The sequence below is a fragment of the Panicum virgatum genome, chromosome 5K (genome assembly GCF_016808335.1).
Source record: "Panicum virgatum strain AP13 chromosome 5K, P.virgatum_v5, whole genome shotgun sequence".
In the NCBI taxonomy this organism is placed as follows: domain Eukaryota; kingdom Viridiplantae; phylum Streptophyta; class Magnoliopsida; order Poales; family Poaceae; genus Panicum; species Panicum virgatum.
The window spans coordinates 22,732,100-22,758,763 of record NC_053140.1 but is presented as its reverse complement, the minus strand read 5'-3'; the positions used below and the strand labels follow the sequence as shown (position 1 = coordinate 22,758,763).

Genomic DNA, 26,664 nt, shown 5'->3' with positions numbered 1-26,664 from the left:
CACGCCGTCCCGCCTTGGCGCCAGGAGTGAATCGCCTCGCGGCCCAGCAGTGGCCCAAGCATCTGGGCTGTCCTTCTCCACCGCACGGTCGTCCGGTTGGGCCTCCAGCGCCATTGCAAGGTCTCCCGCCTCCGCATGGTCGTCGAGCTCCCGCCACCGCAACGCCGCCGCATGGTGCATCGGCACGCGCCACGCTCTTGTCCAAACCATCTCGCTGCAACCGCGCCATCCGTGTACCTGCCCACCACAGACCAAGAACTGGCGCAATCTCCACAGAGTCGCGACTACACACTGTTAGTCCACTCCACGTGTTGACAATCACTCATCACACCAAGGAGCAGGCCTCCACTGCCTCTCACATTAACCCCTTGACAAGGGCGTCCAACGCTCCCGTGCTTCGTGCCATGCATATGCCCAGGTAGACTAGTCGTAGTAAGCTGCAGGTATAGTACTGTAGTGTAGATCGACCACGAAGCAAATCGATCTCCGCAACAAACACATTTATGATCCTCACCAGCACCCACTGGTAGGAATCATATATAAAGCTAGCTATACTAAGAAAGTGCTCATGCATCTTGATTATTGATACTCCATATATAGCAATAATCAGAGAGTTCTATTATATCTCTTGTGGTGACCTGTGTAAAAGTTGCAAGAAGCTAGAGCAGTAGCTGGCTACTGGCGTCGTCGGTCGATCGATCGATCGATCAGCTGTCCAGATAGACAGATTTATAGGTGATCGAGCAAGATGGTGGCGAAGGGCTTGATCACATTCACGGGCGTGATGAGCTGGGTGCTGGCGGCCCTGCTGGTGGTCGCCGCCGCCGCCGGCGTCGGCACCGCGTCGGCGCAGGCGGCGGGGCTGAAGAAGGGGTTCTACAAGAAGAGCTGCCCGCGGGCGGAGGACATCGCGCGGGAGGTGGTGTGGGCGCGCGTCGCCGGCAACCGCGAGCTCGCCGCCAAGTTCCTCCGCATGTTCTTCCACGACTGCTTCGTCAGGGTACGTGCGTGCGTGCAGATCAGTGTGGTCAAACGATGATCGATCTAGCGATGATGTTACTGTATGGATGTCGTCTACACCTAGCTAGCTAGAATGGAGGCGCATATTTATTAATAATAATGGAGATAGATATGCGAACCATGCATGTGTATGTACAGGGCTGCGACGCGTCGGTGCTGCTGGACTCGCCGACCAACACGGCGGAGAAGGACGCGGCGCCGAACCTGTCGCTGGCCGGCTTCGACGTGATCGACGAGGTGAAGGCGGCGCTGGAGCGGGCGTGCCCCGGCGTCGTCTCCTGCGCCGACATCGTCGCGCTCGCCGCCAGGGACTCCGTCTCGTTCCAGGTACGGTGAGATCTATGATCGATCGACCGATCGGTCGAACGAATGATGAAATCGGTGCTGGATCAATGCATGATGACGAGCGATCAATGCAGTACAAGAGGAACCTGTGGGAGGTGGAGACGGGGCGGCGCGACGGCACGGTGTCGAGCGACCAGGAGGCGCTGGACGACATCCCGGCGCCGTCCTCCACCTTCGACATCCTCCTCGCCAACTTCTCCAGCAAAGGGCTCGGCCTCCAGGACCTCGTCGTCCTCTCAGGTACGGTACCAGTAGTCCAGTACCACCATCCTCCTCTATCTGCAGTATCTCTACAGTAGTATTGTGTTGGTAGACAATGACGTCACGTACAAGCAAACGCATTCATGCATGAACGCATATGTGTACGCAAAATTAAGACGACGTCGTACGCATTTAGTTGCTTGCCATTATTGGTTAGGTTTAGATGGAGGACATGATGATGATCATCGTCTATATATCTATCCCTAGCTCTACGACTATCGACGCCTTCCTCCACGAGCTTAACTGAAGATGCTCTTTGCCTGTTTGGTAGCAAGCATAATTGTGATGATCAAGCTCAAGTGCATGTACATAGCTGATTATTTCTACCAATGCAGGAACATGCAGTCGTTTAAAGAGAATCGAGACTAGTATGTAAATTCTCTATTAATGCCAACACACACACACACACACACACACACACACACACACACACACACACACACACACACACACACACACACACACACACACACACCTATCTTATTAGCTAACCACCACACAGCTCCATGACAAATTAAACTGATACATCAGACGTCCATCAAATCGCATCAAGTATGTCCGAACATAGCTCGATCACTATAATATGACTGGCATAGAACCTTGCTATTTACGTACTATCGTACCAGCTTACAACCAGTCAACCATCATGAAGCATGCTTTTTTTTTTGCATTTTTCTTACAGTAAAAATCAAACTAAAATAAAGCTTATCTAATTTTTGGATTGATTTTTATTAGAGTGCTAGTGTTCTTATGGTTTTTAGTGTAAACATTATTGAAACATTGAAATTTAATAAAACTTCCCTTATAAAAAACAATGATGCAACTAAAATATCTGAGACTATGTACTATAGGGAGTTTAACTTCTCGCGTGTGATAGAGCTTCAAACTTCGAATAAAAATCACATGCATCTATTATGGTCCCACCCATTCAGTTGTCAATGTCTGCCATTAATATTGGGCTAGGCACCGACACAACCAGCTTACAATGTTTGTAATTATTGAAATAATGAATGTAACTTTGAAACTAGTAGAGATCTTTCCTCGAAGTGTCGTATTCCACCGTACATGCTGTGATATCTCTAGTTAATTAAACAAACCGATGTAGCAATAAACGAAAATATTTGAATTAGTATTATTTCCCGACTTAACTTTATGGTGTGCACGTAACTAATAATATAACAAGCTAATTAATATATAAGGGACCACAATGCCACTCAGATATATAGATGAATAATTAGTTTTTTATAAATATCTGGTAAGTGTAATTTGTTTGCCGGCAGCATGCTCCCTCCAGTAAGTTTTCTATTTTACTCTGTATTTATAGCCTTAACACATTGCAAGGTTGATATAGACTAATAGAATAGCCCCATGTTCCCTTTTAACATCAGTCTGTGCTTGCTATGCTAGTTGTGACGACTTAGAATTTCCAGCAATGTTTTCCTATTATTGTTCTAAATTTTTGGGGATGAAGCTATAAGCAGTAGATGAATATATATCGTTGACGAAAAAATAGTAGCTAATAATTAAATAGCAACGGCTTGGACGGATCAACCTGAACACAGTAGCATGAAATAAGCATGTTCAGCATAAATATCATTGCTCCTACAGTGACCTGAAAACAACTGGCCAGTGTCCATCTGAACTGAAAAGGATCTGATGAAATTGTCGGTGATGGGCAAATAAATCAAACAATCATTCCCCGTACGTCAAGCAGGCAGGAAGCATCACACGTGAATGCATGGTGTCGGCAACTGTACGTAGCCTTTTTTTCCCCCTTCCTTTGCATGTCTATTGTCTGGGATGGGCGTGCCTTGTACTGGTAGTTGAGAAAAACTCAAGTCAGCTATGGTTCCTAGTTTCGTTTTATCTTCAGCTCAAATTTATTATGTGCCTATTTTTTAAAAAAAATAAATATATTGTCAAATCTATTATTATTAGACGATAACTGACGCCATGATGAAATATATGTGTCGATCGATCCATTAGCCTCGAAGAAGCAATATAATAATTTGGGGAAAATCGCTTCCTTACGGCGATCTATATATATCTGCTTTTGCAAAAAAAAATAACCAATTCAATTTTTCCCAAGTTTAATTTTGTGTCATTTTCCTCTGAATTATTAACATCTTAATTTTACTATTACGAAAAGGGTTTGTAGGGGCGGGTAAAAACCCATTTTTTCCGCAACTAAATTAGTTGTTTGCAGGAATGGGTATGTTAACCGCCTCTGAAAATCCATTTTTAGATGCGGGTGAGGGCACCACATGCCCCTAGAAATGGGTTTTTCAGGAACGGGTCACACAGCGACCCACTCCTACAAATCGAATAAAAAACTAAAAAATCAACGGTGGCAGGAGCCACGTCGCCATGCACTCCGCCCTCGTGCACCGTCGCTCCCCACGTCGCTGATTCTCCGGGCCGCCGCTGCTCCGCGTCATGGCGTTCCAGTCACTGCTAGAAACTCTCTCATTAGTACCGGTCGGGAACCCCCAGTTTGTACCGGTTTCCCGCCCGGTATTGTTCCGTCGGTACTAAATATGCAAGCATTTAGTACCGGTCACTCTGACCGGTACTAAATGGAGTGTTTAGTACCGGCCGGTGTTAGCGGCCGGTACTAAACTGCTCGCCCGCCACGCGTAGCTTTTTTTTCTTTTCCTTTTCTTTTCTTATTTTCTTTTCCTTTTCTTTTCCACACAGCACCGACCACCACTGCATTCACAATCACACGCATTCACAATCACAAGAATCACAAAAAAAATCACAATCACATGAACCAGTTACAAATTTCAAAGAATACATGAACTAAAATCAGAGATTTCACATCAACAAGCTAAGGTTTCTCAAGAATAAAAAAAAAATTATCACATAGACACATGGAGCCCACTGTACGCCATTGGTGGCCGGCGGCCTTCGCATCCTCCGCGCGCCGCGCCGGCTGCCCCGCTCCCTTGGTGGTCAGCGGCCTCCGCGCCTCCGGCGCGCCGGCAGCCGCCGGTGAAGGCCCCCGCGCGTCGCCCCTTGCTCCCTGGCGGTTGGGGAAGGCGTCGCCCCTTGCTCCCTGGTGGTCGGCAGCTTCCGCGCCACCCGCGTGCCGGTGGCGGCCCGGGAAGGCATCCGCTTCCCCTGCGCGCCAGCGGCGGTCGAGGAAGGCCTCCGTGCCCCTGCTCTTAGCAGCTGCTGCGGCCCGCCCGTCGTCCCCCGCCGCCGCTGCCGTCGCTCGCTCGCGCCACGGCTCGCTGCCGCCGCCACTCCGCCCATGGCCACACGCTCCGCAGCCGCCGGGGGCTCACGTCGGAGCCGCGCGCTCGTGCCACCGCCGCCACGGGAGTTGGAGAGAAGCGGAGGGGATGACGGGAGAGAGAGAGTGAGATAGAGAGAGTGCTGGGGAAAGAGATAAGGAATGAGAGGAGATAAAGCCTGTGTGGTGCTCTTGATATTAGTGCCGGGTAGTCTCTACGCCCGGTACTAAATTGAGATTTTGGGTACCAGTTGGTGCCACTAGCCGGTATTAAATCTCTTCGAGGTCATTTTGTACCGGATCAAGCCACAAACCGGTACAAAGTTGCCATTTAGTTGTTGCCCCTAGCGTCGGCGACTCACTTTAGTGTTGGCCGGTGGTTATGGCCGGTACTAAACGGCTCCTGAGAGCACTGTGCGCACCACCCAGTACTAAATTGAGGCATTAGTATCGGACCAAAGTGCGACCGGTACTAACGTGTAGGGACGAATGAGCTGTTTTCTGGATGTAAGTAGCAACAGGGCAGACAAGGCATCCGTGAGATGGCGTCGAGCCCGGTCCCGCGAGAGGTGTGCGAACCGTGCCCGGTCGTGGTGCAGACCCACGTTGTGGTTGCTCCGCCCGGCGGAGGCGCCCAGCAAAGCAGTTATGCAGCAGATCGTCAGCCCTGCGTAGTCGCAGCTCCATGCCTTCGTTGCTCTAGGCCGACGCTGGTCCACACCTCGGGTGCCGCTGCTCTGTGCCACCGTGTGCCACACCGCACCGCATCGTGTGCCACACAGTGCCACCGCACTGCTCCGTCCGCACGCTCGTCGTGGCTCCGGGTGGCGACGAGGGAGGAGCGGCTTGATCCGTGTCGGCACAGTCCCCACATCGTGTCGCCAGGCGGGAGAGGGAAGGGCAGCGGGGGTGGGAGAAGAGGGGAAGGAAAATAATGTGAGGGGTGGTTGGGCTGGGAGACGAGGAAGAGAAGGGGAAGAACGGCGGGGAAGGGAGGGCAGTGAGGGAGAGAAGGAACATGCGGGGTGTGTAGAGGCCGCCATGCCATGCGATTGGCGAAGAAAGTGGGAGCGCGGATCCATGACATGGATGTCATGCCACATCGAGAAGGGAGCGGGCTATCAATTTTTAGAGGTGGGTAGAGGTGTCACCCACCCCTAGAAATGAAATTACAGGGGCGGGTGATGACCCCACCTGCCCTTAAAAGTCCATTTCTAGGGATGGGTGACGCCACTACCCATCCCTATAAATTGTTTTTTATTTTGAAATTTTTGCTTAAATGAAAACATATAGCAAAACACATAAAAAAGAAATTTTTAGTATAAGACTATTATGACATGTAGAACTAAAAAATCAAAACCATATTTCAGCGTATATAATGGTTGAAAGTGCGAAATTATAATGTATAACTCACTCATTCTACTATCTCATACAACTCAAGGCTCACTTTGTGATTTCCACACTCATAATCATTTTATAAAATGAAATATGCTTTAAATATTTTTTCTAATTTTATAGATCACAATAGGCTTACGCTAAAAATTTTACATTTTTGAGGCATTTTGCTATTTTTTGAATTAAATAAATTTTTGGAATAAATTTGAAAATTACTTGTAGGGGCGGGTGAGGGGTGACCAACCCCTGCATTTTTAAGTGAAGGTCACCCCCTCTAAAAATGGTTAAAAATGGACCACTTTTAGGGGCAGATGAGGGGTTGACCCGCCCTGAAAATGCATTCGAGGAGCGGGTTGGTTGCTACAATAACTCTGCTCTATTTATAACAACAGATCACATTTTGATTCATCCCTAAAAGATGGTCTATTCCTACTAATCATTTTGTAGTAGTGTTTTTTTTTCATACGTATGATTCTCATTCGATTCCCTGCTGCATCAATATAATAACAGGCGGCCACACGATCGGCATCGGACACTGCAACCTGTTCAGCTCGAGGCTGTTCAACTTCACCGGCAAGAACAACCCCAGCGACATCGACCCCGCCCTCAACCCACCCTACGCCAGATTCCTACAGGGGCAGTGCCGGCGCAACCTGCAGAACCCCAACGACAACACGACGGTGGTGCCCATGGACCCCGGCAGCAGCCTCTCCTTCGACAACCACTACTTCGTCAACCTCAAGGCGCACCAGGGCATGTTCACCTCCGACGCCACGCTGCTCACCGACGGCCGCGCCGCCAACATCGTCGACAAGCTGCAGGACCCGGGCGTCTTCTTCGACGCATTCAAGAACTCCATCAAGCGCATGGGGCAGATCGGCGTGCTCACCGGTGCCAACGGCCAGATCAGGAAGAAATGCAACGTCGTCAACTGATGATCTATGAGAGCCAATGCAACTTAATTTATATACTATATTATTCAGATGAGTCATATATACTTGAAATTATTGGTGACATATATGATTACCTGTGCAACGTGCACTGTAATAGCATATCGATCTTTTCCTTGGTGATCAACCGTCAAAAGTACTAAAAGTTATATCAATAAGTCCGTTTAGAGCTCTTCTGCTTGTCGAATTTTAATTCACTGACTGTAGTACCATTTAGTTTGGATACCCCAACTTTCAGTTCATTTAGTAAGGCTGATGTGGCAGCGGATCTTTTATTTAAATAAGAAAAAGTTACTAAACGTCTCTAGCTAGCAATTTTGGAAAAAAAAAATTAGAGCCACTTTGGGACACAAGGAACCCACAGAAATATCTATAGCTTGAGGAAAAACGCTCAAGATGCTTTGTTGACCAAATCTAGAAAATAAAAGGAGAATTGGAGCATGCACAATTCAGGAGCCGCATGACAGAGTCTACATGGATTTTATTTGAAATTTATGAAGAATTTTTATTGTTTTATATTTATTAAAAAATTATTTGAAGGTTGTACAACTTGTTTCAAGAGCTCTAGTTATCTTTGTGGGATTCATTGTACGCTAAAATATCTCTTGGAGTTTGTTTCTAAATTCTGTGAAGGTGTTGGGTGTTTGAGTTTTTCCTCATTAAAATTAGGCTGTGTTTAGTTCGCGAAAAGGTTTAGGTTTTGGTATTGTAGCACATTTCGTTGTTACTTGACAAATAATGTCCAATCATGGATTAATTAGGCTTAAAAAATTCATCTCGTGCTAATTAGTTAAACTGTGCAATTAGTTATTTCTTTGGAAAAAGTCTATATCACCCCCTCACCTATAGGGGTGGACTACATAACCCCCCAACCTATGAAACGGTCTTTATCACCCCCTGAACTTTTCGAAACCGGTTAAATTACCCCTAAAGCAGTTTTGAAAAATTATAGTAAATCACAGAAAAATCATAAAATAAAAAATCTAATTGTATTGGACTCTAAATGAGTAGATCTACACAATGAACATATAATATGGTATGCTTTAGTACATTTTTTTTGTTGTAGCTTTAGATCTATGCTTTTCTTTATAGCTGTAAAAAAATATACTAAAGCATACCATATTATATGTTCACTGTGTAGATCTACTAATTTAGAGTCCAACACAATTGGATTTTTTATTTTATGATTTTCTGTGATTTACAATGATTTTTCAAAACTACTTTAGGGGGTAATTTGACCGATTTTGGAAAGTTCAGGGGGTGATATAGATCGTTTCAAAGGTTGGGGGTTATGTAGTCCACCACTCATAGGTGAGAGGGTGATATAGATTTTTTCCTATTTCTTTCAACTACATTTAATGTTTCATGTATGTGTCTAAAAATTCGATATAACATGTACTGTAGAATTTTTTTTTTGAACTAAACAGGGTCGCCACATCAATCCTACAGCACTTTAACTGTGCCAAAACTAAAAAGGGTGAAAGTTGGATTGCCCAGACCAAAAGGTAATCCAATTTTTTTTACACTGGAGCGCATTAAAGTATTAGAGATAGGGTTAATTGGACAAACTGAAGAGTTTAGAGGCCAAATAGACTTGTTCCAAAATCCAAAGTAAATATAAAGATTGAACTATACCATATTCTGTATATAAAGAACATTTCTTTCTTTCTTTACCAGCTTATATCAGTTTCTAACGACACTCCCAACATGTTAATTTCAACTTCCCCTAGAGCTCTGTGAAGCCATAGTCGTACAACAAATCCAACATGGAAGATGGAATGAATCACAAGACATTGATCATAATAAGGAGATTAGTCAATATTCAAGAAACAAATAATGACAGTTCTCAGTTCTGCTCAGGCACTATTGTCATTCACTACCACCTTTGTTCCCTAGGCCCTAGCCCACCAAACCCAGTGTCGCGGCCCCCATGACGAAACTGTAAGAGTTGGTGTTCAGTTCATTGCAAGACAAGGTTCAAGCATCGCCACCACAACGAAAGATGTCACTCTATCAGAATGGTAATCGCATAAGAATTGAAAAATACTTATACACCTGAGACATTCATAGGTTACACATGATGTGACAAGTAAATTGAGCATCGTCCTATCTTGCCTCCATGAGCAAGATTATCCCTGACTAGCCAAGGACTCGATCAGAAGCTGGTAGCCCTCAGGCACCCTGCTCTGAGTTTTTACACATGCAGCTAGGGGAGGCACATCTGCCTTTACATCTAAGAAAGTAGCGACCTTGAGCAGCAAATGGAAGTCGGAGATCCACTTCACAAAATTCAGATGCTTTGTCCGGTCCAGGTGGCTTCTCAGCGCACTCATTCCTACAGGACTGCCACGGTTCTCTATAGGAAAGCCTACTGAGAGTAGACCCTGCAGACACCATGCGTAACTGAGGTTAAAACATTGAAATATGTAAAACAGAAATTTGTAATCAGCTACAGCGCAGAGAGTGCAGCGAACCCATTTCCTCCCTGCCCTGCGTCAAATTACTACACCCCAACATAGAACAGTACAAAATTATATCCACTGAAGGTAGAAGATTTTAATATATCTAGAGCATCATCAGTCGTATTTATGGAGCCTAAATTATTGAACAAGAGTTTAATAAAATCATAATCAAGAATCACCCCAGAATTAAATCAACCTGCGATGAAGCAGATAACAATAAATCAATAGAACTCACAGGAACCAATCCTACCACCATGCACCTTAGCACTCTTGCAATTATTCAGTTTCAGTGCACTAACAACAGGAACTAGGACAATCAACAATTTTTGCTGGATTTAGAGCTAAGCATCCCTTGAAAAGAAACATATGCAGAACATAATTTTACCATCTTAATACATGTGATTTATTTAAAATAGTTCTTGTAGTTGACCATGCCAAATATGTGAGAACTGTTATGTCCTGATGATCATGAGCAGATGCTCTATTGGAATACACAGCAATCAGTAAATCATGTTTCCAGCTTGATTGCAGCACCAGTATTATTCAAGACTTTAGGTTTGTTAGCAAGTAATAAAAAAAGGAAAATACAAATTATCCACCTTTCCAAGTTTCATATGATTTTCTAACCAAAAGTTCAATATAATTTGTCATCTTAAACTATGCCAAATAGAGAAAACTAAATACTCTAGTATTCTAGAAGGTAAAATAGCCAAAATCATCCCTGAACTATGGGGCTCGACTCCATTTGGTCACCGAACTATGAAAACATCCAATTTAGTCCCTGAATTATCATAATCGGCCCAACTTCGTCCTTGAATCCAACATGGCACGCCACGTAGGGTCCTATCACTGCCCAGTCAGCCGAGTCAGCTTGGGGTGTGAAATAAACTTTTTACCCTCCATCCATATAGCAGATTTAACATGGGCAGCTTGCAGCCCACATCGAGCTGACCGCTCCCTCCCCAACCAGGTCATCACCCCTCTTAGGTAGTGCTGGTCATCAATGGCAAGGGAGGGAGCGGGTCGATGCGGGCTGGAAGCTGCCTGTGTTTAAACCTGCTCTATGGATGGAGGGCAAAAAGGATATTTCACACCACAAACTGACTAAGCGGTGACTGGAGTAGCCTACGTAGCATGCCACGTCACATTCAAGGATGAAGTTGGGCCGATTATGATAGTTTAGGGACTAAACTGGACATTTTCATAGTTCAGGGACCAAATTGAGCTAAGCCCCATAGTTCAGGGACGATTTTGGCTATTTTGCAATTCTAGAACTAATCTGAGAAAATGAAACGAAAATATATAAAGGAGCAACCGGGCAGCCAAACATCACATCTAGGTCATAACTGCAACCTATGGATTACCTTTCCATTTCTTTGCACTGAAAGTGGAGAATCATGCATTGGATAAAAAGTTGGAATTTTTAGAGCCTGAGATCCCTTATGATGAAGATTCCGATAATTCTTTTAAAGTTAGATCCATAGAATATTTGAAGAAAGCTATTTTAGAGCCTAGATGTTAATCCCCGAAGATGAAGATTCCAATAATTCCTTTAAAGGTTAGATCCGTAGAATATCTGGGCAAAAGCAAAGGTACATAGTCATAAATGTCGATTTCCTTTTCTTCTGCAAGTTCATTTCAAATATTCTGGCAGACCCACTAATCTCAACAATTTTACTATTACAATAATTCTTTTAAACGTAGATCCATAGAATATTTGAGTAAAAGCAAAGGTACATAGTCATAAATGTCAATCTCTTCTTCTGCAAGTTCATTTCAAATATTCTGGCAGACCCACTAATCTCAACATTGGTACTAGAGAAAGTACATGTCAAAAATAATTATCTTATGACAGTTAACTGATACACTCCCAGACCTTCTGCCTCAGGACACCAATATTTTTCAGCAAAAGCACATCAAATTCAAGTAAATCACAGATTCTTATGACCTATAGATTCCAAGATTATGTCTCATACAACTTCTATGCAGTATGGCAGACCGCCCTCCACAGATTACAGGGCAGGTGTTTTTACACTTATTTGGGTACTAGGGCCAACATAAGTGCTCACCTTATAAAGAAAAATGCCAAAGCTTCTTTTGTTTAAAAATAACAATATGGTATAATAGAACTATAAATCTCTGTATAACCAACCCCAATCCATGCATCATACCCACTCTAAGCATATCTTCATGTCAACAATGCCGTTTAAGTCCTTACATCTCTATCTAGTCATCTAGATGTGATTCAAAGACTGAATCACAATATTACCCTCAAAAGGGCAACCTCTTTAACTACTACGGAGTGTGGAGTAGGCTGTCTCAGTTCAAGTATCACACACAAAGAATTCTTTCTCTCAACAATTGTGTGACAAACCAAAGTGGGCAATCCTATGGTTTCAGGTCAACATGTTATTCAAAACCCACAGAGAAGCATGGATTATTGATCAATTGCTCCCTAGCACAAACGCATATCTTTTTTATGTTCTACATTTATAAAATGTTCGATTTTTCAACCCAGCTATGGCGCCTTTCATAATACTGGCAATTTTAAATAAACAAATAGCTCATGAACTAGCCAGCTACAACTGAAGCAGCAACCCTTCCTGTCAACAAAAAAAAAAAATCCTGATGCTGCCCCTTTGAATTGGAATATTATGGCAAATTAATTATATTTACTTACAATTATGTCCAATTAAAGTATGACTTGGTTCACTACAAAAGTCAGTATTGCTACTAATTGAACAACATTGGATCAAAATAAGCCACAGGTACATTCACACAACGCAAAGAGATAAAACGTGGTACTGCCTAATTATACTAGATAAATATATATCCCCCATCCATTCTTATTTGATAAATTTCAAACTACAGAATACATAGCAGAAGTGAGTAAAGAAGTATACCTGGTGATCAGAGATCTTGACAGGGACGAGGAAGAAGTCATTGTCCACCTCCATAGTATCCTTACCCCCTGCCACCACCTCCTTCCGCATCTTGGACAAGCGGGGATCATCGGTGTCCCCAACTTCAGTTTCCAGTACCCCATCCTTGAAGAGCTTTACACAGATCTCACTCATCTGGAAGGCCTCAAAGTGCACGTCCCCAGTACCGTCACCCCCCACCTCCAATTTCACTATTGCCGTGATCCACTCCGGGATCCCACCCTCAGCCTGCAGCTGGGCGGCCTGCACAACCTCCCTGTTGGACATGGTGTACTCGCCTGTCTCGCTGGCCTTCCTCCCCACGGCCTGCGTGAACACGAGGCCGACGCGGCGCATCCCGAGCCCCTCGGCGATTGCGTCGACGCGGGCCTCCTCGTCGGGATCCCTCATGAGGTGGACGACGTCCTCGGCGCCCTGCTGCGGCGGCTCGTAGATGAAGTCTACGAAGACCTCCTTGGTCTCGGCGTCGACGCGGCCGTAGAGGAAGCCCGCCCGCTTGACGGCGAACGCGAGGGACTCGGCGACGTAGAGCTGGAACGCGTTGGCGGCGTCGCGGTCGAAGGAGGCGACGGCGCAGAGCGCGTTCTCCTGGCGGGTGACGCGGATCTGGCGCGCGATGAGGTCGTCCATGGTCATCTTCTTGCCGAAGGAGCCGGCGGCGGAGAGCGCCTTGGGTGGCGGCGGGCGGGCGGAGCGCGCGTCGGGCGGGTAGGCGAGGTAGACGAAGGCTCCGTTGGCGAGGCGGAGCGAGGCGAGCGTGGCGGCCGGGTTGGCAAGGAGGGGGACGGCGGCGGAGGGGCTGGGGAGGAGGAGGGCCGGGTCGAGGGAGAGGCGCTGGAGCGGGACGGGCACGGTGAGGTGCGACTCGATGAGGCGCTGCAGGTCGGCGACGGTGGCGGAGGCCGGGTCCGGGACCGTGATGCGGTCCGTGCCGTCGCGGCTGCGGATGCGGAGGATCATCGCGGCGGCGGCGGCGGCGGCGTTGCTGCTCGCGCTTGGCTTGGGCGATGGGTTTTGCGGGGATTCGGGGTTGCGCTGGTGCGATTTATAGGCCGAGCCGGGGTGGGGTTGCGGAATCTGTGCGCGAGGAGGAAACAGAGCAGGAGGGTGAGGGGAGGGGAGGAGGAAGCCGAGACGGCGGGGGATAGCCGGAGATGGAGAGGGATGGGTTCGGAGGGAGGGAGATTCCGGAAGGCTAGGCGGTGGTTGCGTGCGCCTTCCTGTAAAGAGATCCTAGGATAAAATCTATGAATGGACGCAAAATTTGACCAAAATTCTTGCACGTGGAAGGGATTAGGACGTTTCAACTTTCAAACGTGCTGGGATGTTAAAATTTTTGCTCAGGCCCCGTTTAGTTGCGCTCCGTAAAATTTTTGAAAAAGCATCTTTCAACATTTGAAGTATTAAACATAAACTAATCACAAAATAAATTACAGAACTCGTCTATAAATCGCGAGACGAATCTAATGAGTCTAATTAATCCGTCATTAGAGGTTGTTTACTGTAGCATTACTGTAGCAATTTAGCTTCTGATTACGGCCTAATTAGGTTCATTAGATTCGTCTCGCGATTTACAGGCAGCAGTCGTAATGCGTTTTTTATTTCGTCTAGATTTAAGTCTCCATGCAGGTGCCGGAAAAAAAATTTGGAATTTTGATTTTTGTAACTAAACACGGCCTCAGTTTATAATTTGTTTTTAAATCAATCTGTCATTTGAAACAATGCAACAAATTAAGTACGGCAAAACGGATCTCGACGATTTACCAGCTCAGTAGGATTTGCGTACGTGCGTTTATAGAGATGGGTGTGAGTGTATTTTTCAACTGTTTGAGTTGTATTGTGTAATCTTAAAAAGAGAAGCACCAAGTCACCAATTTTTGCAAAGGTACTCATATTTTTGGATTATTCTAAAGTTTAACCGGTAGTATTCCGTTAGTGGTATGCGACGAGCCTTCAATCACCGTGTTCGGCTGGTCTGTTTTGAGCTGCTCCTGGGCTGCATCCCAATCCAGCTGTTCGGCTGGCCCAATCCAGCCGTTCGGCAGGACTTTTGGTAAGCAGCCGGACCAACGGCTCATCTCCATTACCGGCCCGCCGCATTAGCCGAAACGGCTTCCAGTCGCTGCCCCTCGCCCGTGGGCAGGTCTCCATTCCGCACCTCCGCATCTCCCCCGGCCGCCGTGCACCCTCCGCCCCATCCGCATCCGCCGCCCTCCGTCCTCCCCGCCATCGGGATCTAGCAGATCCAGAGGGGGCCGGGCCCTGCTCCGGCGGCGCGGACCGCATCGGCCACGCGGCCGGGTCCCTAGGGCGGGCCATCTCCTCGCCTCGACCGCGCCGCCTCCAGGCGTCCTCGCCGCATCCCGGGCCGCCGCATCGACCTCCCCACTCCTGCGTACGTCGCGCAGCACCGCCGCCGCGAGGCTTCTCCCCGCCCCCGCGTTCGTCGCAAGGCGCCGCCGGCTTCCCCCTCCCCTAACGCCACCACCTCTTCCTCCTCCTTCCCTTCCCCACCTGCGGCTGCCACCTTACCTTCTGCTAGCCCTCAAATCTCGCCTCCGCCGCCAACTCCGGCCGCGAATCGGGCCTCGGATCGGCGCGGGCGCGCCAATTGATGTCCGATCTGTGACGAGGGACAGCCCCCACCACCTCCTTCTCCGCGTCCGCGCCAGGTGCCGCCGCCCCTCCTCCATCCAGGTGACGCCACCTCTCCTCCGTCCAGGCGCCGCCGCTCCGCCTCCCCGTTTCCGACGCGATCTGCAACGACGCCTTCACCTCGGCCACCACTCACTTCTGCATCCACCACGGTGTATCTTTTGGGGGGGAGAGCCTTTGCCGCTCCCTCACTCTCTGTGTCACGTATCTCCTCGGTTGCTGATTCCCCGCTCGTTTGTCGCCATTGCCGCACCTCGTGCACTGTGAAGGTAACCTCTGCCCCGTTCTCTGCTCTCTGATTGGTTTCTTCTTCCCGCTGTTCTTGATCTGCTGCCGTGTGCTGCGCGGGGTTACTCCTGGTAGCTGGTTCTGGGCGGCCTTGGCCATGGCAGTAGTTGGATAGGAAAGCCTAGCTATAGGAATGTGCGGAATTTCTTGGCTGGTCGAATCTGGGCAGGCCTTTTTCAACGGGTTCTGATTCCTTAATCTTGCGATTTGCGAACCTTGTTTATTACTAGAGAAATGGAAAGGAGCAGGCAGGGAGGGAGCCAGGAAGAAGAATATATATGCGGGATCTTGTATGGTGAAATCACTCATCCTGTGGATTCTCGGTCGATCTTTTGGGCGAATATTCATGGGAGCCTATAGTAGATTCTACTTCAAGCTATCAGCTACGGGATTCGTTCTTCAATCTTGCGAATCTTACTTCTTTTGTCAAGCAACCAAAGAATGTCTCTTAAGCCTGTCGTTCCAGGATTGGTGGCATATGAGTTAACTACTACCACTACATTATACTTTCTGCCATGAGCCGAAGAACCTCTTGTCAGAAGCCTAGAACAGATAACCCCTTGCAGGGCTTGTCTGTAATGGCATCTTGTTCTCTCACCTGCTTTGCCTTGCAAACTACACTGGGAAAACCAACCTTAACAGACTACTCATCTTTCTGAAACTCATTCCCTAAAAATATTTCTTTGCTGCTCATATCAGGTTCAGAAGAGCTACTACCTGGTGAGCCTTGTTGACAACGACTACATCCACGGGGATCTGTTTGCCGCCTTCAAGGAGCTCTGATCACCAAGATCCAATCCATGCTGTTCTCTTCGCCAAACTTTGTTGGCCCAGGTAAGCATTCCATTTATGGCCCCGTTGAACTGGTATGTGCAGCTGTGCTTGTGTTATTTTTCTGTTTTGCTAGTTGCTATGGGCTGATTCAATTTCTGAATTAAGCGTGTGACTAACTTTTCAATTCACCTCATTGTGTCTGCAGGAGTCCTGATCTGCTAGGTTTGCTTCAGTCCATACGCTGGCACCGTCGTCTACAGCATCGTGCTCCCCGCCTCGAGCTAGGCACTACAACCTGCGTGCAAGAAAAGGAAAACACAGAGTCAAGGCAAGTTCCTGGTCCTTTCAATACACTGTTTTTTCTTATCTTAGCCGCAGCTACCCCCAGCACTATTGCATCCACAAATACGAAACCTATGCAATGTATTTGCGAACAGATGAACCGTTGCCATTGGGACCCGGCCATGCCATTGGGACCCGGCCAGTACCTCCTTGTTCCTTGACCTCTGTATTGACGAGAAGGAGAACAAATTCAACTGGAACAAAGAAGGGTTAACTACAGACGGGTGGCGTAACGTGCATAAGAAATTCAGAGAAATCGGCAGCGGTCGATTTACTGATAGGCAGATGACCAACAAGCTGCAAACATTGAAAAAAAGATTCAAGAGGTGGATGGATCTGCAAAAGCGGCACATGTGGCCATCGAAGTGCACGAGGCTACTGGGCGAGAATGGATGGAAGCTAGTTTGAGGGACCCAAGGAGATGCTATGAGAATTTCCGTAAGTATCCTTTCCCAAATGCATTTAGGTGTAATCCCAGCTTCAAAAACTTTTGGGATATTTTAGCCAATTCTGATCTAGGATCGTTTGTTTGTAGGTATGAACAGCGAGACATTCCATAAGCCATTCCATAAGCTGCATACAATTCTAGTTGTCAACCATGGGTTGCAGTCCACTCAAGAGTTCGGGTCCATAGAGGCTTTAGGCATGTTCCTATGGGCATGCGGGCACAAGCAATGCATGCGACAGGTGAAAGAAAGACTTCGTAGGGCATTGGGAACAGTAAGCCAGAAGTTCGGGGAAGTGCTGCGTGCTATGGTGTCGTTTGCAGATACAGTTATTATGCCAAAGGATCCTACTTATAGCACAGTGCATCCGGCTTTGCGGACGTACTCACCTTTGTTCGACGGATGCATAGGCGCTATAGATGGAACACACGTACCTGTGTGTGTCTCTCGGAGGTCACATGATGATTACCTCAACATGAAAGGTTGGCCAAGCCAGAATGTTTTAGCTGTAGTTGACTTTGACATGAGGTTCACATTTGTTGGAGTGGGGATGGCGGGAGCTGTGCACGACATGGCGGTGCTAAGGGAGGGGTGGACGGCTCGAACATTCCCTCACCCACCATCAGGTTGGTTTCCTTAATGAAAACCTAGTAGACACTTGTCGTTGTACGAATGCAATTGAGTAACATGTGCATTTGGTTTCTGTACATAGGAAGATATTATTTGGTGGACTCAGGGTATGCCAAAGAGCGTGGGTATTTGGGACCGCATCGCCACAACAGGTACTGGAAGAAGGAGTTCAAATATAGGGGTCCTGAGCATTTGCAAGAGTTGTTTAACTACCATCATTCGAAACTGCGTAATGTGGTTGAAAGGACATTTGGGGTCGCCAAAAATAAGTGGCAAATGTTGAAAGGTATGCCAAACTATCCTACGGAGAAGCAATGTGGAATTATTGTGTCATGTTTTGCACTGCATAACTTTGTACGGGATGAGAATGCATGGCCATCGACAGCCGGTCCGATGCTGGTACGTCCACTAAGTGAGTATTCTAATCAGTGGGTTGAGTCAAATGCGGAAGATGACATGGCAACTCTCCGTGATTGGATTACTACTGGACTTGGAGTAATGGGGTTCGGGTATGTGAGTTTAAAAAAAGATTCAGATTTTGATGTTGGTAAAATTTGAACAAATGTATGATTCTGTTGTGTGCTGACAAATTTGTGAACCAGGCTCAGATGATCTGCAGTGGAACCTGGAATGAAGGAGAAGCACAGGACAATGTTTATTTTGGTCCCTACGGTTTCATGAAGGTGCATGTGCCTGTATGTTGGCTTATTTTGGTACGGAGGGGTTCATGAAGTTTGGATTTGCGCATGTAGTGCATAATGCACAACCACTTGGTAATTTGGTAATTGACTGACCTTCATTCGGTTGTATGAATACATGATGATAAAACTGGTAATCTGGCGTAAGAACGCACCCATTTGGTGCCAAAATTTGAATTAACAAGGACGCACTCATTTGGCGCCAAAATTTGAATTAAAAATTGCGCTGCGTTCAGCTCTGCTGGAAGAACCAGCCCGCCTGCTGCACCCTCCAGCCCTGCTGGAAGAACCAGCCCCCTGCTGCACCCTCCAGCTGGGACCAGCCGAACACGGTGAATAGTGACTGTCAATCTGAGATCTATTGCCTCATTCTTTCGAAGATGCTCATATCGCTTAATTCTTTCGAAGATACTTGTAGAGATAGATTGGGTGCTTGTATTCTTATAGGTGAGTGTATGCGCGTCGTGACGTCTGTACTATTTGTCGTAAGAAAATACCTCAATGCAGACACACACCAAGCTAAGAAAGAAAGCAAACGGAAATAATGGCAATGAGTTATAGGTTTAGGCAAGATACGCAACATGTTCATCCATATCCTCATCTGCTTTTACACACTATATTATGACTTTATGAGCTATCTCAAAAAGAATTTAGAAAAAATTCTCCATTTTTCTTTCCACATTTTATAGTACGTAGGTGATCACTCATTAAAATTCTGACTTTGCTCCACAGATATGGCAGTAGCATCCAACAATCGTTGATAGCATGGAACTTCAAGACCAGAGAAAGAGATGATTGTTAAACTACTTCATTTTTGCTCCTGTAAGAAAGTGGGTTATCTAAATATAACAAATCATGAAGCTATATGATTCTCAAATTCGTGTTCTTTAGCCTTTTTATTTTCTAATTGAATTATGACGAAGGGATGGGGTGATAGTTTCTGAGCCACACCCAATTAATTACTGAATAAATTTTCAATAATAACTACTGTGTGCGATTATTGAACACCATTTTACTGAACATGATTCAGTAATTTGGTAACTCGGTTCAGTAATTTCTGGTTAGTTCAATCAGTAATTAATTTGACTGTAAACACTACACTTAAAGTGTAGGATATCAGTTCCCACGTGCTATTCAACACTCTAGGTGTAGCTGCATCCAACTAACTACTGAACAAATTCTCAGTAATATATATAACTGCTGCATGCGATTACCGAACACCATCTTACTGAACATGAATCAGTAATTCGCTAACTCGGTTCAATAATTATCATTATCTAACCAACAACTGTGTAAAAAAGATCTTTCTTGTTGTTGCATATTGTGATCAATGGTGAAAGTGTTCAAGAGGAGTTGATCAATGGCGTGAGACTCTAGTACATGACCATGGATGGTTTGAATCATTAGTCTAATTATATAAGAGCTTATCAAAGATGGAGAACCCTTGGACTTGTTTAGGTCTAACATCCCAACCTGCCTAAATCTTTTTGGCTAGGTCACTATTAGCCGATTCACTAATCAATGGCCATCGTTTGAATTTTCTTTCCCCTTTTCTACGAAAGGATCTTTGAACAACCTTATAGTTCCTCCATCCACACACACACACACACACACACACACACACACACACACACACACACACACATATATATATATATATGGCATAAGGGTCTGGCACCGAGATCAAGAAGCTCATAATCTACGTCGTCAGCTGGTGCAAACCATTTTTTTTCGCGACCGTGCCTGAGCACATTTTTCATTAAGAGGAAGAGAAGCAAAGTACAACGTATAAGTTGGTTTCGGAGAATTGAAAGCAACCTAGTACATAGAGTTAGACTATTACATGGTAGTCGATGTGCGACCTGGTAACCAACCCAAGTATCTACACGGGTGTCACCACTCCGGTTGCCAGAGTGCCCATCCCTGTCGGCAACAAAGCATCCAAGGCCTCACAGTGTGAAACAGTGAGGGAGAAAGAAAAAACTTCCTCGAATTGCTGGAAGGATGAGGCATCAGGCGGGTGAGTGTCTGAAGTGAGGCCTAGCTTCCTCATCATCACATTTTGAGCCTGAACCACCGGTTTTGTAGCACGATGGCGCGACTTCTTTGCCAACCTCTTGCTGCGGCAGATGGTGAAGTCTTGTGGGTGCTGTCGTGAGCGCTGTCGTGGCGGCGAGGCGACCAGCACGGGCAGTGGCGGAGCTGGGATTCAAATTGAGGGGGGCTCATTTTCCTTTCTTCTTCCTCCCTCCTTCCTTTTTCTTCTTCTTCCTCCTCCTTTCTTCTTCCTCTTCTTCACTCATGCTTGAAAAATGTTGGGGGGGCTTTGGGGGGCACCATGGGTTCTATGAGAGTAGGGGGGCTGGAGCACCCCCTGGCTCCGCCACTGAGCACGGGTGGGGGAGCCTCCGTACAAACATCATGTACAAAATTAGCGACCACTTCTTTTACGGGCGAACTGGCATCAGGGAACAACTGTAATGGAAGAACCTCGTGTGTTCCCCGTGCCACGCCGTGACATTGCGACAAGAAGAAGAGGTAGGAAGCACCAGCTTCGACCCGCAAATGGTGTCATGTACCGACTCATCAGCTGATGGCATTTGAGGTGATGGAGTGCGGTTAGCGACGTCCGTCGCAGCCTCGACCGTCGCAGCATCGGGGTGGGTGGGGCATGTCACGGCCACCACGGCGCCGGGTTGCCCCTCCCACACAAGCGACAACAAAGGTGAGTCCATTGTCCAATGGGCACCCTCCACCGGGGAGTGGGTGTCCCCCAGCGATGCATCCACCCCATGAGAGGTGACCGGCGAAGGAGGCGAGCACTCCACCGCTGGTGCACCAGCTGTCAGGTGAGCGAAGCAACGAGCTCCTCCAACATGGGGTCAACCCACGCCGGAGGCCCCTCACCCGCGCATAGCTCCAACTCCAGTGGATCAGGCATTGGGGAAAGGTATGCAGTAGTGGCGCTGTCGGTGTTGTCGGAGAAGCCGATAGGCGCGCCCATGCTGACATCCCCCACTGGCGTATTCCGGTGCCGCCGGTGTCGTCGTTGTTGGATACTGCCAGCGCCACTCGCTGCACCCCGCACAACACCATCCGAGACCATCTGATCACCTCGAGTCGTGTGGAGGGAGGCCGAAGAGTTGATGCCGCGAATAGACCAACATGGCAGATCGCCTCCCTTCGCCGTCGACCTCAGTCGCTTGCACTCCCTGGCGAGGTGGCCGAAGCCAAGGCAGCGCAAGCAACGCCGTGGCAACCGACAAGTCACAACACAGTGTGAGTAGGAGAGACGGTTGAAGCATCTGTTGTGAAGCACTGCAGGGATCCTCCGGACCTGTAAGAGCTGTTCTTGGCGATGTTGAACCTTGACGACCGCAGGTTGCGCCTCCAGCCGTGAGAGAATCTCCCGCCACTCATCGGCGTTGGGGACAGAGACTCCTCCACGGCAGCCAAGGCGTTGGCGGGCAGGGAACGACCCTCCACCGGCTGGGTAGGCAAGCCGTGCACCAGCTGGGCGCGCGGCCGGCTGCGTCTCCTCCGTCTTCGCCCTGGTTCTTGTCGTCCAGCGCCCATTCCACCTCGACCTCGCACCAAGATCGGACGAGTCTAGGTGCGCGATGGGGGCCGGACGTAGGCACTAGCATTGTTGGGTGACACATGATATTGAGGTAGTGTCGGTGTCCCGACCGGGGGGCCCGGATGCCAACTAGTAAATGCTGCGTGTTTCCTCGTCCCAGGTGATGATGCAAGAGACAACATAGTAATGCACGGTTTATCCTGGTTCCGGCCGCGGGTCCATACGTCCAGCAAAGGGGGTGTGCGAGGGCATTGTATTATCTTGCACCCGATGTGCTTGTAGTAGGGGGTACAAGCGAGGCGAGAGAGGGTGGGAAGCTCCCAGGTCTCTGCTAGAAGAGGAGTCGGGTATGGCGATGATCGTGAGCGTTGGTGATCACAGCAGCTGAGGCCCAGAAGTGTCTCAGCGTCCTCAGAGCGAGAGAAGCGAGAGAGCGAGAAAAACCAGCCCGTCTAAAGGAAACCTGCCACCTCCTTTTATAGTCACAAGGAGGGGCGGCGCACATGAGTGGGGGCGTGGAAGTCGTCATTTTCCCTCGAATCGCGGGGTACAGTGGCCGAATCCTGTAGGAAGTATACTGTGGGGCATGGCGTCAGGCGCGGCAGCCGTCCTGGATATCGTCCTTGTTCTTGCAGAGATCACGCCGGCGTTCCGCCAGCCCCTACAAGTGGCGTGACGGCGTTTCGTGGGCCCTGCAGGTCAGGGTCCGACGTGCTCCAGCGGTGGCATTCTGCGGGCCCCGCAGGTCAAAGTCTCGTGTGCTCCAGCAGTAGCGGGGCACGCGGCGGTCCCGGACCCCCTGGTCGGAGTACTGGCGTGAACATTAGGAGGTCCGGGAGGCACGTGGAAGTCCTGGACCCCTCGAGGGGGGTCCGGGGCCCCGGCTGTGGTGACGGGCGTCCCTCTTCGAGGGGTCCGTGGCGACACCGGACCTCCTCCCCAGCGGAAGATGGGCCTGGGGCCATACGTATGATGAGGTGGAGTCCGGTCAACCAGAGTTGGCAGAATAGTAACGGGGACTGCGCTGAGCGCGTCTTGTCCCGCGTCGCAGGTTCCACAGTGCTGCCACAGCGTCCGGGATGGCGGAGTAGTGACCGGGGGTGATGGATGGGACTCCTGTCACAGCTACTTTGGGAATGGCGGCCTGACGCCACCTGTCCTGAGCACTGTGGAAGAGTGATGGGCATTCAATGCCTCTGTACGGCGAGCGGTTGGGCGGCGGGGCCGTTCGTCCCTTGTGCCGAGGGGTGGCCTCGAGCGAGGCGGAGATGACTTACCCGCTCGAGGGTAGATTCGCTACCCTCGAGCGAGGCGGAGATGCGTTGCGCAGTCGAGGGTCCCGAGGGGGAGCCCTCGAGCGAGGCGGAGATGCGTGACCCGCTCGAGGGTAGATCCGCTACCCTCGAGCGAGGCAGAGATTGTCCGGCGGGCCTGAGAGGGGTGCGAATGGTCCACATGCTGGGCTTCTTTGAGTCCTTTCCTTTCTTCCAGATTTGGAAGGAGGCCGTGGGCCTTCGTGGGCCCAGTTGCCTTAACATGTGTTTGCATTTTGAAGCGGTCTGAGTACCCCAGTTAGGGTGTCCCTAATTGTGGTACCCGACAGTAGCCCTCGATGCTTTGGTCGAGTCAAGGGATTCGGCCAAAGAGTAATTCAGCGATTTCTCCCTTGGCGTGATCGGTTAAAGTCGTACTCCTGCTGGGTGCGCCTGAGCGCGGGCCCGGCGGATGTGACAACTCGTCGGTCGAAGTAGTGCGCCTGCGAGGTGGGTACTTCGAGGCGCGTGCTTCCTTGTTTGTTTGTTCCAAGGACAAGACGTGTCCGCGCGCTGAGGAGGGCCAGGGCGACGATGGCGCCTGCTGCTTGGCAGTTGGTGCTTTCATCGTGCTGTCCCGCACTCAGGGCCTTGGCCCCGCCTTCCCTGGTTGCCTTGCGGCGCGTCGTTTGAGGGCGGTCGGCCTGAGCCGATGCTGTGCCGCCTAGCGTCCAGGGGCTGAGCTTCGATTTATTTCGTTCAGTCGCGTCTCGCCGCGGTGACCGAGGGCATCCTTTGCTCGTGGAGTGCCGCGCCGTCACGGGCGATCTAAGCCCCCGTTTTTCGATAGGCTTGAAGCTTGGTGCCCGGCGCAGCTATAAATAGGGGTCGTGGGGTTCCCTTTCCTCTCCAACCTCCCAGCTCTTTCTTCCAGCATCGCCTAAATCTTGTAATGTTTTCCTTTGCCTTTCGTGACCGGCCCCCAGATGGGGTGGCCTGGCTTTTTTAGGCTTTGGCGCTAGAAGAATGCTTGCGAGCGGTGGGGGAAGACCGGAGTGGGCGTGCGCACCATCCCTCAGCTTAAGTGGGATCAGCAAAAGAGCATTGGGCCCGTGGGGTCCTGCTCCTGCGATGTCCCCTAGCCTGAAGGGGGATGGAGACGCCTGACTGTGGTGCTGGCGCCAAGTCTGGTGGCTGTTTTTCGCATCGCCCCCCCGGCAACAAGGTTGCTCTCAGGGAGACGGTGCGGAGGGCGCTGTCCGCCAGCTCGACCCCCCGCATGGTCTTTGGTGGAGGAGATGCTAGAGGAAAGCTTGCGAGGAGAGCATCCCGCTGGACCCGTGCGGCCTGGGGGCTGCTCCTCGCATCCCTAGCAGCCTGGCTGTTGCGTTAGCCAGGGGCTCGGTGTCTTTCTTCGTCGCTCGCTCCTCCCCAAGACAGGGAAAATTGCCACATAGGTGGCAACGTGTTTGTATCTTCCGACGGTCTCGCGCCGGTAACCCTTTGTAATCTTTATTTGCATTGAACAATAAAGTCCCTCTTTCTTTTGTACGGGAAGTATGATCGAGGGTATAGGGGCATACAGAGGGTTACAGGCCTCGAATATGTGTGAAGTCTCCTTCGCGGGGGCGCGTCAGCGCACCCGCGGGTGTAGCCCCCGAGGCCTTGGAGGAGAGTTTGTGCTCGTCCAAGGGCTATGAACGTTGTCCCACTGGGTTGCCTCACCGGGATGGTCGTCCAGCGTCTTTTTTAGCCGGCAACGGCACTCTTTCAGCCGCCCTCGGCATTCTCCGTGCTGGTACAACGACCCGGCGTTCAGCTTAACTGTCAGGAGAGTGCACGTAAATAGCGGAGCATTTAGTTACACACGTGGAGCTTCGTAGTTGACGGTCATCGACTTATTCGAGGGTGCGATCGGAACCGTGGTGTGCGAGGAGCCCCCGAGCCCAGGCCCATGTGAAGGCGTTCAGGGGAACCCTCGACTTTGACTACGACCCTCGTCGCCCTTCCGCAGGGAGGAGGGGTGAAGCGCACCATGCTACCCATGCCCGGGCCGCGAGCAATGGCTCCTTCGGTGAGCTATTAGCGGGTAGTACAAGCGGACGTCCGTGCCCCGTTCAATAGGGGTCGGCTCATGGTCCATGGACACGTCTCATAAAGCGCTCGCGAGGGTTCGCTAGGCGGGGCTCGGACCCATTCGATAGGGTCCGAGGGCTCGATGCTCTCCCTCGATGGGATCCCCCTTCTAGGCACCCTCGACTGGCCTTGAACACTGCGTAGGATGTCTCGAACTCCGCGTTCGAGGGTGGCTTGTACGGCACATCCCTGCAGTCCCTGACTCTAGTGATCTGTGGCTCCTGTCGAACCTCCGAAGGGCCTGGCTTCGAACCCCTGATCAATAAGGCCTCGAAATGCGATTCCTTCGAGGGTAAAGGGACCCCTGAAGGAATATTCCATCTTGATTCGAAAACTATGCAGAGTCGCGAGTCACGCGCGCGGATCTTCCGCTGGTGGTGGGCGACGTGGCCCGATTCGTGCGGTGCGGTGCGGGCGCGCCTTTTCAGGCGGCAGTCTCGGGCAGACGAAGCGGCGTGGGCGGCAGCTGACGGATGGGATAGTGCAACAGTCGCGCTGCGCCCGCCGGTTACCGTGCCGCAGTTATTGCTACGTGTGCACGTGGGAGACTCCGCGGTCGTCAGGCCTAGCCGTCAGCGACAGCGAAATCTACTGCATTCAATGCGGTAGATTCGGGCTCTGGCTGTGGCTCTGCCCGTTACGGTGAATAAAAACGAAGAGAAAGGGGGTGTTTGGGCTCACCTGGCTGTTTGCCTTCGTCCCGCTTTGCCTTCTCCGCGCTCCCCTGCATCCTGAGCCCACAGCCAAGAGCGAAAGGAGGAAGAGGAAGGAGAGAGAGAGAAAGAGAGAAGGAGAGAGCACCTTAGCCATTTCGGAGCCTTCACTCCCGCATTCCCCCCTCGACTCGCAGAGATGTCGGACATCCAGGAGCCATTGCCGTGGGGGAAATCCTCCGCCACCGTGGCGGTTCTGGAGCAGTTGGTCGCCGACCGGCTGTTGCCGCGGATCTCTAACTCGGGGGGCACCGGCGTGGATTTCCCCCCGGCCAGAGGAGACCGAGCCGAGGCCCCTGCAGGGCTACGTCGTGAGCTTCGTGCGCCTTCACGAGCGAGGCTTCGGCGTCCCCGTCTGCAGGTTCATGCGGCCGTTGTGCGATTACTATGGAGCGGAGCTGCACAACTTCAGCCCCAACTCCATCTCGCAGGCGGCGGTCTTCGTTGCCGTCTGCGAGGGGTACCTTGGGATAGAGGTACACTGGGATATCTGGATCCACCTGTTCCGCGACGAACTTTTCGTCGAGAGCGCGCGG

General features: G+C 49.7%; 3 protein-coding genes and 1 long non-coding RNA gene across 5 annotated transcripts; 3 read left to right on the top strand and 1 right to left on the bottom strand.

Annotated features, from left to right (window-relative positions):
• Positions 1-359: 359 nt before the first annotated feature.
• Positions 360-7,382, top strand: LOC120709457 (peroxidase 27-like). Its single transcript, XM_039995087.1, has 4 exons — positions 360-1,000; positions 1,159-1,347; positions 1,440-1,605; positions 6,770-7,382. Exons 1-4 carry the CDS (start codon positions 749-751, stop codon positions 7,192-7,194), a joined length of 1,032 nt encoding a protein of 343 aa, XP_039851021.1. The 5' UTR covers positions 360-748; the 3' UTR covers positions 7,195-7,382.
• Positions 7,383-9,212: 1,830 nt separating this feature from the next.
• Positions 9,213-13,827, bottom strand: LOC120709456 (NPL4-like protein). The gene is made up of 2 exons (XM_039995085.1): positions 12,575-13,827; positions 9,213-9,593 (listed from the first exon to the last, which is right to left on the bottom strand). The coding sequence occupies exons 1-2, from the start codon at positions 13,571-13,573 to the stop codon at positions 9,339-9,341; spliced, it is 1,254 nt and encodes a 417-aa protein (XP_039851019.1). The 5' UTR covers positions 13,574-13,827; the 3' UTR covers positions 9,213-9,338.
• A 1,065-nt stretch (positions 13,828-14,892) lies between these two features.
• On the top strand, positions 14,893-16,635 carry LOC120709455. The gene is made up of 3 exons (XR_005689667.1): positions 14,893-15,537; positions 16,256-16,390; positions 16,536-16,635. It is a non-coding gene; the product is annotated as an uncharacterized LOC120709455 (long non-coding RNA).
• A 167-nt stretch (positions 16,636-16,802) lies between these two features.
• Positions 16,803-18,589, top strand: LOC120709453 (putative nuclease HARBI1). Of its 2 annotated transcripts, XM_039995084.1 has the most exons (4): positions 16,803-17,110; positions 17,208-17,744; positions 17,831-18,257; positions 18,351-18,589. In XM_039995084.1, exons 1-4 carry the CDS (start codon positions 17,065-17,067, stop codon positions 18,358-18,360), a joined length of 1,020 nt encoding a protein of 339 aa, XP_039851018.1. In that variant the 5' UTR covers positions 16,803-17,064; the 3' UTR covers positions 18,361-18,589. The 2 variants fall into 2 exon arrangements, with proteins under 2 accessions (XP_039851018.1, XP_039851017.1); XM_039995083.1 differs by having other exon boundaries at positions 17,831-18,589.
• Positions 18,590-26,664: the final 8,075 nt, after the last annotated feature.

Excerpts from the sequence above, each read along its gene's own strand:
- LOC120709456 (XM_039995085.1), bottom strand. The coding sequence starts at position 13,573 with ATGATCCTCCGCATCCGCAGCCGCGACGGCACGGACCGCATCACGGTC. Across the intron at positions 9,594-12,574 it reads TCAAGATCTCTGATCACCAG|GGTCTACTCTCAGTAGGCTT; the intron begins GTATACTTCTTT and ends TGGTGTCTGCAG.
- LOC120709457 (XM_039995087.1), top strand. The coding sequence starts at position 749 with ATGGTGGCGAAGGGCTTGATCACATTCACGGGCGTGATGAGCTGGGTG. Across the intron at positions 1,001-1,158 it reads TCCACGACTGCTTCGTCAGG|GGCTGCGACGCGTCGGTGCT; the intron begins GTACGTGCGTGC and ends GTGTATGTACAG. Across the intron at positions 1,348-1,439 it reads GGGACTCCGTCTCGTTCCAG|TACAAGAGGAACCTGTGGGA; the intron begins GTACGGTGAGAT and ends CGATCAATGCAG.
- LOC120709453 (XM_039995083.1), top strand. The coding sequence starts at position 17,065 with ATGGAAGCTAGTTTGAGGGACCCAAGGAGATGCTATGAGAATTTCC. Across the intron at positions 17,111-17,207 it reads GAGATGCTATGAGAATTTCC|GTATGAACAGCGAGACATTC; the intron begins GTAAGTATCCTT and ends GTTTGTTTGTAG. Across the intron at positions 17,745-17,830 it reads ATTCCCTCACCCACCATCAG|GAAGATATTATTTGGTGGAC; the intron begins GTTGGTTTCCTT and ends TTCTGTACATAG.